The sequence below is a fragment of the Sparus aurata genome, chromosome 3, assembly GCF_900880675.1.
Source record: "Sparus aurata chromosome 3, fSpaAur1.1, whole genome shotgun sequence".
Classification (NCBI taxonomy): Eukaryota; Metazoa; Chordata; class Actinopteri; order Spariformes; family Sparidae; genus Sparus; species Sparus aurata.
The window spans coordinates 14,013,290-14,028,803 of NC_044189.1; the positions used below are offsets into that span (position 1 = coordinate 14,013,290).

At 40.8% G+C, this 15,514-nt stretch overlaps 2 protein-coding genes and 1 long non-coding RNA gene across 3 annotated transcripts; 2 read left to right on the forward strand and 1 right to left on the reverse strand.

The window, feature by feature from the left end:
- Positions 1-5,045: 5,045 nt before the first annotated feature.
- ctss1 (cathepsin S, ortholog 1) lies at positions 5,046-11,752 on the forward strand. The gene is made up of 8 exons (XM_030412984.1): positions 5,046-5,795; positions 6,465-6,585; positions 6,670-6,792; positions 8,990-9,142; positions 9,243-9,467; positions 10,366-10,531; positions 10,619-10,724; positions 10,836-11,752. Exons 2-8 carry the CDS (start codon positions 6,466-6,468, stop codon positions 10,933-10,935), a joined length of 993 nt encoding a protein of 330 aa, XP_030268844.1. The 5' UTR covers positions 5,046-5,795; position 6,465; the 3' UTR covers positions 10,936-11,752.
- LOC115579447 (uncharacterized) lies at positions 10,299-12,366 on the reverse strand. The gene is made up of 4 exons (XR_003983651.1): positions 12,099-12,366; positions 11,870-11,931; positions 10,634-10,924; positions 10,299-10,518 (listed from the first exon to the last, which is right to left on the reverse strand). It is a non-coding gene; the product is annotated as an uncharacterized LOC115579447 (long non-coding RNA).
- On the forward strand, positions 12,093-15,011 carry LOC115579446 (cathepsin S-like). Its single transcript, XM_030412985.1, has 8 exons — positions 12,093-12,116; positions 12,563-12,690; positions 12,848-12,970; positions 13,116-13,265; positions 14,023-14,247; positions 14,348-14,513; positions 14,631-14,733; positions 14,828-15,011. The coding sequence occupies exons 2-8, from the start codon at positions 12,571-12,573 to the stop codon at positions 14,925-14,927; spliced, it is 987 nt and encodes a 328-aa protein (XP_030268845.1). The 5' UTR covers positions 12,093-12,116; positions 12,563-12,570; the 3' UTR covers positions 14,928-15,011.
- The last annotated feature ends 503 nt before the right edge of the window (positions 15,012-15,514 follow it).

Consider the following 15,514-nt stretch of genomic DNA (forward strand, 5'->3'; position numbering starts at 1 on the left):
AAACTAACAATCCTTGTGTTTTTGTTACCTTAGAATCCGTCTTTTATGACTACAAAGGGGCATATTTCTACAGTAGCCCTGAACCGACAAATCAAACAAAAAAGGCTGTAGAGAGGGCCTTTGGCATTTTTCATGTTCTTAGTGGCCACTGTAGGTTCTGCTATCCAAATCTTTATCCAAAGTGGGGCCCACAGGATGAAAGTTACCCACCATAAGGTTAGATTCAGGTCACCAGATCTTTCTCATGACAAAAGTAACTAAAAACTGATTGAAAAAATGTAAATTATATTTGATTATTGTGTTTATTGTTAGGTAAAAATGCTCTTTAAATATGTAGAATCCCTAATTGCTAATTATTTTTCACAATCCAATCATGGTGGATACCTCAATTGTGGCTCAGGAGAGAGGAGAAAGAAGAAGGAGTGGGTCACATGTCTGCAAGATAACCCATTGGCTGTTGCAGGCTCTGGGGCGGGCATATGAGCTCATATCAAACTTGGGATCTGTGTATCATTTAGTCTTCATCATTTTGTATCATTTTGCATCTTAGCAAAGCAGTACAAAATAATAGTTACTTGATTCCAGCTCACGGCTCACCATTAAGTTTCACTTTTGGCCCCTCCCATGGGAAGAAATGTGGGCAACCCTGTTCTAAACCCTTGGAAAGGGAAGGTGAGACGAGGGGTGTTTAGTTGGTTGCAGTCTGCAACGTCACTGCTAGATAACACTTAATCATAGACACTGGTCCGTTAAGACAATCAACTAAATACGAGATGATAAAGAAATGAAAACAGATAAGAAAAAGAAAAAAGGCAAAATTGAATCAATCATAGATATGTTTAGTGTACTTCTAAAGCTAAATATCACATCATAAATGAGTGAGGTGACCTTTTAATCAGAAATGTAATGCTTAGAAGTGAGGTTACAGTTTAATATTAAGATGTTGGGTCAAAGATTCTTCAGACTATAAAGCATTTGATTTATTTACACTTAATTTGTTGATTCACAATGAAAAAATGGATTGACTTTGTATTCTTTTATCCTCTTGGATCAAATGGTTTCTGATCTAATCCGACATCCCCAAGGAATTTGAATAATCAGAAATATAACTGGTGTATTTAGCTCCTTTCTACATAGACACTGCTCCCTCTATTAATTATATTTTCAAACAACTTGCTGTTCAATTAGCAAACACTCATTCCAGATTCAATAAGAGCTCAAATGAGGACAAAAACCTTCAGGTGTTTGAGAAGAACTGCTCGCTTCTCTGCTCAGCTGCAGGATTACAGGGTGTGTTGACACAAAAGGTGCGTGATCACCACAGAAGAAGAGCCGCTGCTGAGTCAGGACCTTACCATCTGGTACCTCGGGGAACCTGCGTTCATCAGCGAATCTCCGTCCAACCCCGGACTCAGTGAGAGAAAATCAGCGACCGATGCCAATTACAGCCTCGGCCAAATCCTAATTGCATAAGATCCTCCTGTCTTTTTAGAATCGGAATTGTTTGGTCACTGCCGCTCCCTGTTGTGGTGACTGCAATGAGGTTTCTGGGTAATTCTCTTTTTTGATGTATTTTTAGGACATTTTTTTCCCCCGCCTCTATCAGGCAGAGTAGAGGACAACAGGAGAGGGAGAGAGAAAGGATGACTGAAACAGTAGGTCCTCAGCCATATTTTAACCAACATTGTAACAACATATTCAGCATCTTCACTCAATGACTTTATCATGATTAATTCCATACCATGAAGCTGCTGTTAGCAGCCAGTTAGCATAGCATAAAGAAGGGAAACGAGGCAAATAACACATTTACACTAACAGCAACTCCAAAGCTGACTAATTAACACTAATAACACTAATTCGTATCATCCAATAGAAAAACCAAAGCACAGAAACAACAGATTGTGGTTTTAACAGTGGTTATGTGCCAAACTATTTCCTAACTGAGTGTGGTAACTTCGCTCTACTGGTTGCCAGGACAACTTCAAAGTGACGACACAACACTCCTCAGGGTCGGGAAAAGACAATACGTACAGTACGCACATGCAGTTACTATTTGGACAGAGCCAGGTAAGCCGCTTCCGTCATGAGATAAGTTGCAGTTCCTCTTTTATGATGAAATTATACCCTTATGTGTCATGTCTTACTTTATACTTCCTCCCTTTGTCTGGTTTCCTGCCCTTTTTGCTCCTCACCTCTGATCTATCAGTCAATCGCCCCTCGTGCATTTAAGCCCTTGTTTTCGCCTTTGTCAGTTTGTGTGCTCTGTTCTGTCCTTGTGCTCCTTGTCCCATCTTCCTCTTGTGTTCCTTCTTTGCATTTCGCACCTTGTATTTTACAGATTTTGGATTTCAACTTTATTTTTTTTTAAAACTTGCTTCTTGTTTAGTTACCTGTCTAACCTCTGTTTCCAGCATTTATGCTAAGCTAAGCTAACCAGCTGCTAGTTGTTGCTGCCGGTACAAAGTACATCTGTCAGCTACGACAAAGGTGATTTTATTACCCTTTTATTACAAACCCCAATTCCAATGAAGTCGGGACATTGTGTAAAATGTAAATAAAAACAGAATACAATGATTTGCAAATCCTTTTCAACTCATATTCAATTCAATACACTACAAAGACAAGATATTTAATGTTCAAACTGATAAACTTTATTATTTTTTTGCAAATATTTAATCATTTTGAATTTGATGCCTGCAACACTTTCCAAAAGAGCTGGGACAGCGGCATGTTTACCACTGTGTTATATCACCTTTCCTTTTAACAACACTCAATATGCGTTTAGGAACTGAGGACACTAATTTTTGAAGCTTTCTAGGTGGAATTCTTTACCATTCTTGCTTGATATACGACTTCAGTTGCAGTCCGGGGCCTCCGCTGTCGTATTTTGTGCTTCATAATGTGCCACACATTTTCAATGGGAGACAGGTCTGGACTGCAGGCAGGCCAGTCTGGTACCCGCACTCTTTTACTATGAAGCCACGCTGTTGTAACATGTGCAGAATGTGGTTTGGCATTGTCTTGCTGAAATAAGCAGGGACGTCCCTGAAGAAGATGTTGCTTGGATGGCAGCATATGTTGCTCCAAAACCTGTATGTACCTTTCAGCATTTATGGTACCTTCACATTTGAATTGTGGACTCGTCAGACCACAGCACACTTTTCCACTTTGCGTCAGTCCATCTCAGATGAGCTCGGGCCCAGAGAAGCCAGCAACATTTCTGGATGTTGTTGGTATAGGGCTTTCGCTTTGCATTGTAGAGTTTTAACTTGCACTTGTAGATGTAGCGACAAACTGTGTTAACTGACAGTGGTTTTCTGAAGTGTTTCTGAGCCCATGTGGTAATATCCTTGACAGAATGATGTTGGTTTTTAATGCAGTGCCACCTGAGGGATCGAAGGTCACAGGCATTCAATGTTGGTTTTCGACCTTGCCACTTGTGAGCAGAGATTTCTCCAGATTCTCTGAATCTTTTGATGATATTATCGACTGTAGATGATGAAATCCCTAAATTTCTTGCAACTGTACGTTGAGAAATGTTGTTCTTAAACTGTAAGACTATTTGCTCGCACAGTTGTTTACAAAGTGGCGAACCGATCACCCCATCCTTACTTATGAACAGCTGCGCCTTTCTGGGATGCTCCTTTTATACCCAATCATGGCACTCACCTGTTTCCAATTAACCTGTTCACCTGTGGAATGTTCCAAACAGGTGTTTTTTAAGCATTCCTCGACTTTCCCAGTCTTTTGTTGCTGCTGTCCCGGCTACTTTGGAACGTGCTGCAGGCATCAAATTTAAAATGAGTGAATATTTGCAAAAAAACAAAGAAGTTTATCAGTTTGAACATTAAATATCTTGTCTTTGTAGTGTATTCATTTGAATTTAAGTTGAAAAGGATTTGGAAATCATTGTATTCTGTTTTTATTTATGTTTTACAAAACGTCCCAACTTCATTGGAATTGGGGTTTGTAATTAATGTTAATGTTGTTCTCGCTGTAGATCCTGTGGCTGTTAAAACACAATTTACTATTGATAAGTCTATAGTTAACTGCTAAGAAATGCGAAATTTAGTCTGTATTTATCGCAATAAAGTCACAAAAAAGCTTAGTAAAGGTTTAACGGTGAAATAATAAATCAAACTCAATAAATGTCTGTATTAAAATCTCAATCATAATTTTTCTTAAGTGCTTTAAACGTGCTAAAATAAATGTGCTTATGATGTTTTTATGTGCAGGCTTATAAACACATTAAAAAATATATCTTTTGAGAATCTTACTATAAAGCTTTACCTTTTGTATTTTCCAACAATGGTCTATTCATCAACAAGAAGAGCTGGCAATAGGACTACAGCCACTTTCATACAAAACAAAAATAAAAGCAAGTGAAGAAATAAACAGAGTGTTTTCCTATGTTAATAAAATCCATTCTGTCTTGTGTTTTTCTTGTTCGAGGGAGAAGGTTCACACTTAAGAAGCAAACTGGAAAAATTGCACACACATACACACATTTTAACCAAGAAAAGGAACTTCTGAGCAGAAGGATCTCGGTGAATTCTTGCACAAAAGTTCCTTTCGGCTACACGTTAGCCAAGAGGAAACCACAGCTGAAACCACTTTCAACCAACCATTTCAACCGTCAGGGTTTTTATCCTATCTTATGTTTTTAGTTTTTAAGGGTTAACTCCAGAGTTTCCTCAGGGGGGTCCTCCACACTGGGAGCTGTGTCTGGGATGCTGCTGGGGGTGCTGTCCTTGGGTCCCTTTGGCCCAGCCAGTTGTTGTCTGTCAGGGTTGGGGGGCCTGGGCACTGGTGCCCCCCGTGGCACAGCCTGTGACTCCTCCCAGTGTGGACGGCCCCAAAGGTGGCGTTTCCTCAATCCTCAGTGCCTTGCCATGTCTCCTTATTTCCTGTAGTAAGAGTGTGTGTGTGCGTGTGTGTGTGTGTGTGTGTGTGTGTGTGTATGTGTGTGTACGTATGTGTGCATGAATATAGTACGGAGGGTGGGAGGGAGGGGCTTTCTTTATTATTGTTTTATGTTTCCTGTGTAAAGCACTTTGTGCTACATACTCATGTATGAAAAGTGCTTTATAAATAAAGTTGATTGATTGATTGATTGACCATCCAAAAACAAAAAAAAAAACTGCTTTTAGTCCCCATTTCTAAATCCAGTATGTCTGAATGTGAAGAGCCTTAGTGTTTGTTTTTCCCCCTCAGAAAGTTCAATCTCCATTACAAACTTGGTCTGACACTGTTAGGAATCTAGACTATATTTAATCTAGACTATATTTAATTATCTCATTATCATTCATCACGTCAACCAATGTGCATTCCTGTTTTTGCCAGATAGCAAGCGAAGCCCATGTGTCAATGGGACTTTACTGGACTGGGAAATGGGGATTAATGATTAAAATTATGTCATTGCTACAGTTTTACTCTGAGAAATCTTTTTGAAATTGCCAAACAATGTCTTTTTCTGCGCACAGTTTTCCCTCTTCACGTGTGTTTCCCTCCACGAGCAGTTTCACTCTCATGAATTTCTATCATGTAGCTTTTGTCACTTCTACCTCCGGTGCTGGAGGGGTATTTCTGAGCCACTGCAGCTGGTTGTAAATGAGATCCACATGACAAACCAGAGGGGAGACGCACTGAATAACCGAGCAAAAAAAGAAAACAACAGTGTGTGTTTGAGGAAACTGCACTTCCTCTTTTGAGAGTGAAGGTTCTCTGCTCTGTCACAAACGGGGCACACTTTACTCGCCGGGACGAGATAACCCTGTCGATTATCGTACATCAAGGTAAAGGCAAACTCTTTCTTCTGTTGCGTAGCAATGCATTTATGCTGAGTGATGTTCTGAGACCAGATCAAATGCCTGTCAGAGCCGATGGCTGCAAGAAGGCTGAACGGATTTGTAGATGGAGAGGCTCAGAGATTATGGTGAAGCAGGTTTGAACTTCTCCTTCAAGAGAGGCGAAGAAATGTGAAGAAAGTCAGAAACGCCATTTGAAAATTCTGATTTAACTTTCACATCAAGGCAGTACAGGCCTCGCACGGCCTCTCTGAAGCTGTGTGCCGGCATCATAATTGCGTTTAACCTTTAACGCAGGATGTTGTGCTGTAGTTTTAGACTAGATGAGGGGGAGCAGATGTTGGTTTCACAAACCGTCTCTATTTATAGAACATTTCACCTCGTGTTAACAGTGAAATAACCATTAACTACTGTTTATTTAACAGTAATGTATCATTTTTTAATGACAGTTATTATAGTGTTGCCCTGAGAGCTTAAATATATTGAGGTATCATCATCTGAGACAGAAAAAAAAGCACCAAATCCTCATAAAGAAAAATGATAACTCATCAACTTGATATCTCATCATCTCAATTGATTGTTTAAGTTCTAGCAAGAACTGCAAGAGGGTCTTATGTGCTCATGCAATGTGACAGGTTCTGCTTTTTTCCATTACAGGATGCACATCGTGTGTGCCCTGTTGCTTCTGGACTGCCTGGTCCTCGCCCAGTCTTCGTCCGCCTTGAATAAAATGTGGGACGAGTGGAAAATCAAACATCGGAAGGTTTATGACAATCAGGTAGGGTTGCGAGAACCTCCCTCGGCTTTGTCGTCACACGTGAAAGTGCAGGGATTCACTCGGTGTTCGCCGTTTGTGTTTCAGACTGAGGTCGTCTTCAGGAGAGCAGTGTGGGAGAAGAACGTGCAGTTGGTGTTGAGACACAACCAGGAGGCCTCGGCAGGAAAACACAGCTTCACAATGGGGCTCAATCATCTGGCTGACATGGTAGGAATCAAACCGGTTGTCTGGACTTTCTAGCGTCTGATACGTGGAAGTTGCACCGAAAATAGAGAACCACGGATTTAGACGCGCAGAGAAATTTGCTTTGCCTCATTGCATCTTGACTGAGATAAACAGCAGTACCTCCACCAACTACCAAAAACATGTACACTGTCATCACAAACTTCAGCTTATTATTCTATCATCATATTACGGATGGTTAATGATAACACACTGGAAGGTTTCATGGAGAAAAACAGCACACAAGCAAACTTCTACCATTGCTTTGGGCTGCAGCTGGTGTGAACTTCACACAGTTTGAAACCAGGAGCAAACTTACAAGAGCTGACCTCGAAAAACCAGAGCAGCTGAGTCAGTCAGAACCTCCTTGAAATGTGAAAACAAAACAAAACAGAACAGAACAAAACAAAACAAAACGTTAAATTAGTTTGACAAATAAGCATGATAAAATGAAAGGCATGTTATTCCATTAACAAGCACTGACAGGAGTAGGAAGTAGTATACTTTATTTGATCCTACCCCTTCTCCACAAATCAGTAATTAATCATAATATCAACTGTGTAAACTATGTCAACCTGTGTCTATGGAGGAAAGTGCCAAAAAGTAAATAAATAAGTAAATAAACAAATGGCTCAATAAACAATTGATGTGCCACTAAATGTACCATCAGTGATTTAAATAAATAAATGTAGGCTTAAATGTGACATACATTGATATGTTTGTTTGTTTGTTTGTTTGTTTTAATTTGCTTCTAAATTAGTTTACTGGTGTATTAACTCCTCATATTCATTTAGTTCCGTAGCCAAATGTCACAGTTGTCACAAAGCGGTGAGAAAAACAGAACAATACAAACTGTCGGGCGTTAATATGTCACCAACTTTGTGCAATGAAGGCTCAACATTCAGCTCGAACTGTAACAACTAAAACACAGTGAACAAATGAACAAAAGGTTGTGAGAGTTTCTGAGTCCACAAATACATGCAAGCAATGTAAAGATTAGCCCCAGTGGCAGCAGTTCTTCTTCTGTGTCATCCTTGTGGCAACAAAGTGGATAACTGTCCTGATTTTGCTCTGGCTGGCGATAAAACAACTGTACTGCACACATCCCGGGTCTGATAACTCACACAAGCAGACTCGCGCCAACAATAAATGAAGCAAAACAGAGTCAAAAGAATCACCACAGATCAAACACTGACCCTGATGCCAGTATTCGGGACAGACGTGTATAAGAGAGACCTCTGGTGGACACAAACTGCATGGCAAACATTTCAGCACCAACACCAGTCATCTTTATGTGACTTGACTGGTTCCCCACCCTGCCAGGACATGTGCAGACGTCTGCTGGACATTGTAATCTCTGTGTTCACACTCGCTGACCTCTGCTGGTCCAAGATGGACGCCACTGACCAACGCTGTTAATCTGCATTTAAACCCCAATCTATAGAGCAGCTCTAATCTTCCTTTATACAATCTGATTAATTTAATCCAGTATGGCTGGGCCAATCTGTACAGTCAGGACTGTAATGAAGTGCAGTACATTTGATAAGCCTGAAAAAAGTTACGTAAAGGTACATGTACACGCAGGGGATTGTTGAATTTATTGATTGCTTGCCAGCGTCACTGAGGATGGCAGTTTCTCCGAACGACTTTCTAAATGGGGAGGAACCAGCAGCGTACGAGCTTGATAATGTCTCGGAGCAGAGCTGTGTCAGAGCAAAGTCTCTTTAAGGGGAACTTTTAGAAGCACACTGAAATGCTGAAAACACACCACAACACAAATGAAAATACGTTTAAAAGTTGCAGAGGTTGCCACCAAGTTTCATATTGTGATATTTCCTTAAATGTGCACTATGTAGAATTATATTTTATTCAGAAGAGAAATATCGTCATTGACTGTTTGCTTTATTCTATGCCTAAACAAACCATTTTGTTTTCATGTTTCTTATGTTTTCATATTTTTGTGTTTCCATGTTTGTTTTTATCTGTGGCGGACCCTGCCACCTTTCTAGCTTCAAACAGTGTTCTGGACCTTGTTTTCCTCTCAGATGGTTATGGAAAAAATAAATACATCCGAGCTTGTATCATTACCTCATTAATGTCTGAGTTTGAATTTCTCTATCCCTTCAAAACTACATAGTGCCCCTTTAATGTGCATTTATTTACCACATCTTTGGCATTAAAGACGAGTGAGGAAGTCAACGAGAAGCTGAACGGCCTGAAGCTGGAGGAGCCTTTTAACTTCGGAAATGACACTTTTAAGGGAGTGAATGGCTTATCGATACCTCAGAATGTGGACTGGAGGAAGGACGGCCTCGTCAGTCCAGTCATGAATCAGGTAGATATTGACTTGAGAACAGCTATCGTAAACCGAGGATGAGAACCATCAAATGATCAATCAGGTGCGAAACATATGAGTTCTTTCTTTTTGTTCGAAGGGGCTATGTGGGTCCTGCTGGGCCTTCAGCTCTATGGGAGCTCTTGAGGGTCAAATGAAGAAGCGAACAGGGGTCCTTGTTCAGCTGAGCCCACAGAACCTGGTGGACTGCAGCACTAGTGAAGGTAACCTCGGCTGCAGAGGAGGATACATTTCCAAATCCTTCAGCTACGTCATCCGCAACGGAGGCGTCGACTCAGAGAGCTCCTACCCCTACGAACACAAGGTGTCCTTCATGTTTCTTTGTTTGGTTGTATTTCTTTAATCTTCCTTTGTTGTTTCCTTCTTTCTTTCTTTCTTTCTTTCATGTATGCTTGTTGCTTTTTGTTTGATCCTTGTTATTTGTTGATTCTTGTTTTGTTGTTTTTAATTTCTTCCCTTCATTCTTGCTCTTTGTTGTGTCTTGTTTTCCTCTTCATTTGTTAGATGTGTCTTTCCATCTACATTTCTTTTTCTTGTTTGTTTGTAATTCCTTCTTCATTTGCTTGTTGTTTCTTTCTTTCTTGTTTGCGTGTGGCTTTCTGTTAGATGTCCTGTCAGTTTTTTCCTTTTGGTTTTTCATGTCTTCATTTGTTTATTGATTTCCTGTTGTTGGTTTTTTGTTTATGGATTGTTTTTTATTGTTGTTGTTGTTTGTGTCTTTCTTGTGTCTCCATTTTCTGTTTACTTCTTTTTTTTTTTCATTTTGGCTTTCTCAATTTCTTTGTACTTGTTTGTCCATTTCTGGTCATTATTTCCTCATGTACTCACATCACTTGCTTCCTTCTTCCTTCCTTCAACCCGCTCCCCTCCATTTTTTCTTTACTTTACTTACTCACTTTAATCCTTCATTATATTTTAGATCTGCAATTTAGTTTAGCAGATTAACATCCACACTGCGCATCAGTATGGAGTGTGATTGTATGAATAATGTAATAACTGCGCTTTCACATATTGTGAATTTACATATATTTAACTACTATTACTACTACTACTACTACTGCTACTACTACTACAACAAATCAAGATACATAACTTCCATTAAATGCATTTTAAGAAGAACAGAAAGGATGCATGATATTAATCATTGTGATTTAATAGTGATACATAATATGTTTTTGTAAATCTCATTTTTCTAAATGTAGAACGGGAAATGTCGGTACTCTGTAAAGGGAAAGGCCGGCTACTGCTCCGATTTCCACATCCTCCCGAAAGGAGACGAGAAGGCTCTGCAGGCTGTGGTGGGGTCAGTGGGACCGGTCTCTGTGGCCATTAATGCCATGCTGCCGTCTTTTCATCTGTACAGAGGAGGTGAATATAAAGATTTAATGCAAAGAGAGGTCAACTGACGGGTGTTGACACTGTAGCTGTGAACTCTTCACCTTATGCATCTTTCAGGTTTGTACAACGTACCCAACTGCAACCCAAGGTTCATAAATCACGCCGTCCTGGTCGTGGGCTACGGCACGGACAGAGGAGAAGACTTCTGGCTCGTGAAAAACAGGTGAGTTTGTCTCTTTCGGCTGCAAAGTTTTCACTTGGGATTTGTTTCCCCACTCGTGAAATCAAATGTGTGACACCATGTGTGACCTCTGTCTGTTTTCTGGGATTCCAGTTGGGGAACAGCTTGGGGAGAAGAAGGCTTCGTTCGAATTGCCAGAAACAAGAAGAACCTCTGCGGGATTGCCAGCTTTGGAGTCTACCCTACAGTGTGAAAAAGGACCCGCCACCTGAATCATCTGCGTGCAATTTAGGTTATACATTTAGGCTATTTATTTACGATCAGAGACTAGATGTGTGTTGTTTTCCTTTCTTGCAGTGAGCGTGGTGATAGAGAATCCTGAAAGGCCAACATTCTGTCCAAAAAAAGTGAATTTCACAAAATGACCTCTGCGTCAGTACTGTCTCACTAAAGTTTAGATTTTTTCTAAGTTTCACTCACTCTGTGAATCTCTCATCTCCTTTTCTCCTACTTAAGAATGATTGCTTTTTTGTACCATTCGAAATGTTGTTGTAATTTTATAGATCATGTAGGTTCTATATATCTTTTTTGATGATATGATGTGTCGATGGAATATTTAAATCAGGTCAGCAGAATCAGTGACCTCTTTAAAAGGTGCTATTTGTAAGAAAAGTTGATTTGTGAGTCTCATTCCCAACTGAGTGTAGGACCGTGTAGTCTCAGTTTTTGATGAGCTGGGAATTAAACTCTAAAATCAACTTTTCTTAGAAAAAACGCCTTTAAATCTTTTCTTAAATCAAACTTTTATTGGAAAGCTTTTCATGAATTTACCGGATATTTATTGACGGACCTTGTGGTGGCTGAAACTGTGAGTGGTTTTTTATGTTTTTTTATTTGCTTTTAACTCAATCAGAAATTGTTTTTTTATGATTTGCTTGTTCTGAAGTTGCTGTCTTGTGTAAAGTGGGTTTAGAAAAGCTCTAGAAATGAAGATTGCAATCGTCGTTGTTGTTGTTGTCGTTAGGTGCAGGGGCACAGGCATAATAAAAATATTAGTGATAATGAAATAAGAAATGTGTCATATCTACCTGTTATTATTTTTGATTGTAGAGGTATTTAATTACATAACAAAAGCCGAGAGTAATAAGCTTTTTTCTATATAGGATTCCTTTTGGTATTGGACTGACCTTCATCAGGTGGTCTGGAACGTGACTCCAAACGAACCAACAGTAATGTTGCTCCATAACCTCTTGACATAAAAAAAAAAAAAAAAGAAAAGGCAATGACACATCAGTGGTGTGATTGTTTCTGCTGCCCCCAAGTGGCCAGAATAAAACACTTGTTTCAGGTGCAATTATCAGCAGGTGTGAAGTGAACATGCTGATAAAAGGCTCTGCAGATTCAGTCTGGATTTACCTTCAGTGATCCACACAGGTAGGTCCTACTCTAAACATCTCTGCCGTCGAGGGAGGATGACTGCTTCCTGTGCTGGATTTTGTTTCTGCTGGTTGTTTTTCTCTCCAGAGATTATTTATCCATAGCTAGAAGTACCCTCTGCCATCAATTTGTCTGAAAGTTACTGGAAATATGTTATTGTAGTGTGTAACTTGAAGGTTGGTTACAGCTGTCCTCACTAATGCACAAATATCTTTTAACAAGCATATAAACATTCAAATGTATTCAAGTTTTATCTCCACTGGTTCTTAATTTTGATGGATGTCAGCTGGTGGTGTTTTAATCAGGCTGCTGCAGCTGTCCAATCAGAATGAGTTAGTTTTTAGTCTGCTGTTGGAGAATGTTAAGACATGTGTCTCCACTGATGCCTGTCTGATGAAGATTCCTCTTCCTTGTATTTTATTTTATTTTTTTTTTCCTCCTAGATCCAGAAATGTTTCGGAGCCTGCTTTTGACCATCCTGTGTGGATTTGCAGTGGCCGTCATCAACTCGGAACTGGACCGACACTGGGAGCTATGGAAGAAGATGCATAATAAGGTCTACTCTCACCAGGTAAAACTAAGGTCTCTAATCAGGTTCCTTTTTTATGATGGCTGTCTTGGTTTGTTTTGTGTGAAGTCTTCTGTACATTTAGTTATGAATTAAATCTTCATCTCTTGTTACCCTTATGTGTGATGAGTGAGTGGTTAATGTTAACGCTGTGATGCAGATTGAGGAGTTGGGTCGCAGGCGGATATGGGAAGAAAACTTGGAGATGATTAATGTCCATAACCTGGAAGCCTCTCTTGGCTTGCACACCTATGAGCTGGCAATGAACCACCTGGGAGACCTGGTCAGTATGCTAGCAACAGCATTTGGTGTTTTTTTACAGGTGGTCTCCAGTGTCTAGAAACTACAAACGTATGTTGTACTCAAGACAACCTGACACGTGGAAGTGGGGAAAAAAGGGAGAACTGACGGGTAATATCTGTTTGCAGACCACCGAGGAGATCCTAAGCAACTTGACGGGCACAGTTGTGCCCCCTAACCTAGAGAGCGGTCCTTCCAACTATGTCGGGGTCAACGTCTCTCTGCCGCAATCAGTGGACTGGAGGGATGAAGGCCTGGTAACTGAGGTCAAAATGCAGGTGAGAACTCCATCTATGGGAGGCCAAATGGGACATAATTCCTTCTGTCTCTCTTGCTTGCATGCATTCAATTATCTTTCAAATCATTTTGGTTTCCATTACTCTCACTGACACAGGCAGTTCCTCTCAAAGGGTAATACCAGTATTTTGAAACCTGGACCCTGTTTACATATTTTGGTGTTTAAAAAAATATATATATATATTTTTTTTTTAATTGGTCCAGTAGAGCTGCTCAGCTCGCATCTTTGGAAGAGGTTGGAGAGACAAGTTTTGGAGTTTAACAGATGCTGACAATGGCAAAGATTTCAGAGTGGGTCTCTTGTTTCTGGTGAGGAAAAAGGATCTCGCTCTCTGTAGGAATAATTTCCAGAGCACTTTTAGTGGATGCAACTTTAGTCGTAGTTGCCCCTACGGATTTCAGTGCAGCCTCTCCAGCTGTTATCCAACTGCCAGCTGAAGCGATCTACTAGAGATTCCAAACTCTTTGTAAACATGGGGGGGGCCCTGGTTTTAAAAATGTTGGAATATCTCTTCATGTGCATGACTCGGCTCATGGGTGAAGCTGGTCTTCGGGACTTTCTCCCAGAAATATTTCCAGGTGAAAGAGGATATTCATGCAAGAGGACCTGAATGAATGATGTCTTGCCCTCATACATCCCTTTTTTTGCATAATGTACACTAACATGGAACAAGTTGTCATTGTAGCTTCGGAAGACTCGGTCTACATTTAATTTATGTGCACGTTTCTATCTTCCAGGCTTCTTGTGGCTCTTGTTGGGCCTTCAGTGCAGTTGGAGCACTGGAGGGGCAGCTCAAGAAGTCCACAGGTGTCCTGACTAGCCTCAGTCCTCAGAACCTGGTGGATTGCTCGCAAAAATTTGGAAACCACGGGTGCAACGGTGGCTTCATGACGAGCGCCTTCCAATACGTCATTGAAAACGAAGGCATAGATTCTGATGCAGCCTACCCTTACGTCGGCCAGGTGAGACATTTGTTAAAACGTCATGTCCCAACCTTGATGCTTAACTCTGGACATAACATCATTAACTCCCATGCACATGGCTTTTTTTTTTATTTTCCAGGGTGGTAACTGCAAGTATGACCCCAAAAATCGGGCCGCTACCTGCTCAAGTTACATCTCTTTACCGAAGGGGGATGAACATGCATTAAAGGAAGCTTTGGCCAGCGTTGGGCCCATCTCTGTAGCAATTGATGCCTCCAGGTCCAAGTTTGCCTTCTATCGTCACGGTGAGTAGTGGCGGTATCAAACCCCTTTTTAAAATTACATGTCAAATCCTGAGTGGATTTAAGGAGGCAACTTTGAGCTCAGTTATGCTTTCTACACCTGTTTCTTGGCCCTCACAGGTGTTTACAGGGACCATAAGTGCAGCCATCATGTGAATCATGGAGTGCTGGCTGTGGGCTACGGCACTGAGAAGAGACACGATTACTGGCTGGTCAAAAACAGGTGGCGTATGGAATGTCAAGTTTTTATCTTGGGATTGGTATTTTCGACATGTGTATCCTTGATTTATTCTTTTTGGTGTGTTTCTATGATCTAGTTGGGGTGTAACCTACGGAGATGAAGGCTACATCAAGATGGCTCGAAACGAGCGCAACCAGTGTGGCATCGCTCTCTACGCTTCTTACCCCGTCATGTAATTTGCCCAATTTTTGAATGTACATTTCTGAAAATGTTTGGGTATTTTTTTTTAAATAAATGTTTAATGCTACTTGATAAAGGTTCTCAATCATCCAGGTTATGGTTATTCTAAGGGCTGTATCGAAGGCAACTGGATTTGTTTCAGTTTCTTGGGGGCTTTTCGCCTCATCAAAGACGCTGCTTTAGTTCTAACTAACTGGAGGGGAGTTGTTAAACTGTGGGAATGTCCTTTTTATAGAGTGGTTAGAGCCACTTGTGGATCGTTGACCATACTGGCCTTCATGCTAGATGCACCGATCGATCGGCAACCGATCGCAATCGGCCGATAATGCCCCTATCGGTTTTGATCGGAGTTCTCAAAATATTTCAAATCAGGCCGATTAGATGACGTTTCAATATAGAGACAGTGCACTGACTGCATGCACTTTGGCCTAATCATAGGCTACAGTGGCGTATGTGCCCCTGGCCCGGTCAGCGTAGCGGGCTTGCCTTTAATTACAGCCACCCGAGTGCACAGTCACTCACAGTAACTTCAGTGAGTCCGCGGTTCGCGCAGGTGGAGTCTCATCATCACGATGATCTCACG

Excerpts from the sequence above, each read along its gene's own strand:
- ctss1 (XM_030412984.1), top strand. The coding sequence starts at position 6,466 with ATGCACATCGTGTGTGCCCTGTTGCTTCTGGACTGCCTGGTCCTCGCC. Across the intron at positions 10,532-10,618 it reads TTTTCATCTGTACAGAGGAG|GTTTGTACAACGTACCCAAC; the intron begins GTGAATATAAAG and ends TGCATCTTTCAG. Across the intron at positions 10,725-10,835 it reads TTCTGGCTCGTGAAAAACAG|TTGGGGAACAGCTTGGGGAG; the intron begins GTGAGTTTGTCT and ends CTGGGATTCCAG.
- LOC115579446 (XM_030412985.1), top strand. The coding sequence starts at position 12,571 with ATGTTTCGGAGCCTGCTTTTGACCATCCTGTGTGGATTTGCAGTGGCC. Across the intron at positions 14,514-14,630 it reads GTTTGCCTTCTATCGTCACG|GTGTTTACAGGGACCATAAG; the intron begins GTGAGTAGTGGC and ends TGGCCCTCACAG. Across the intron at positions 14,734-14,827 it reads TACTGGCTGGTCAAAAACAG|TTGGGGTGTAACCTACGGAG; the intron begins GTGGCGTATGGA and ends TCTATGATCTAG.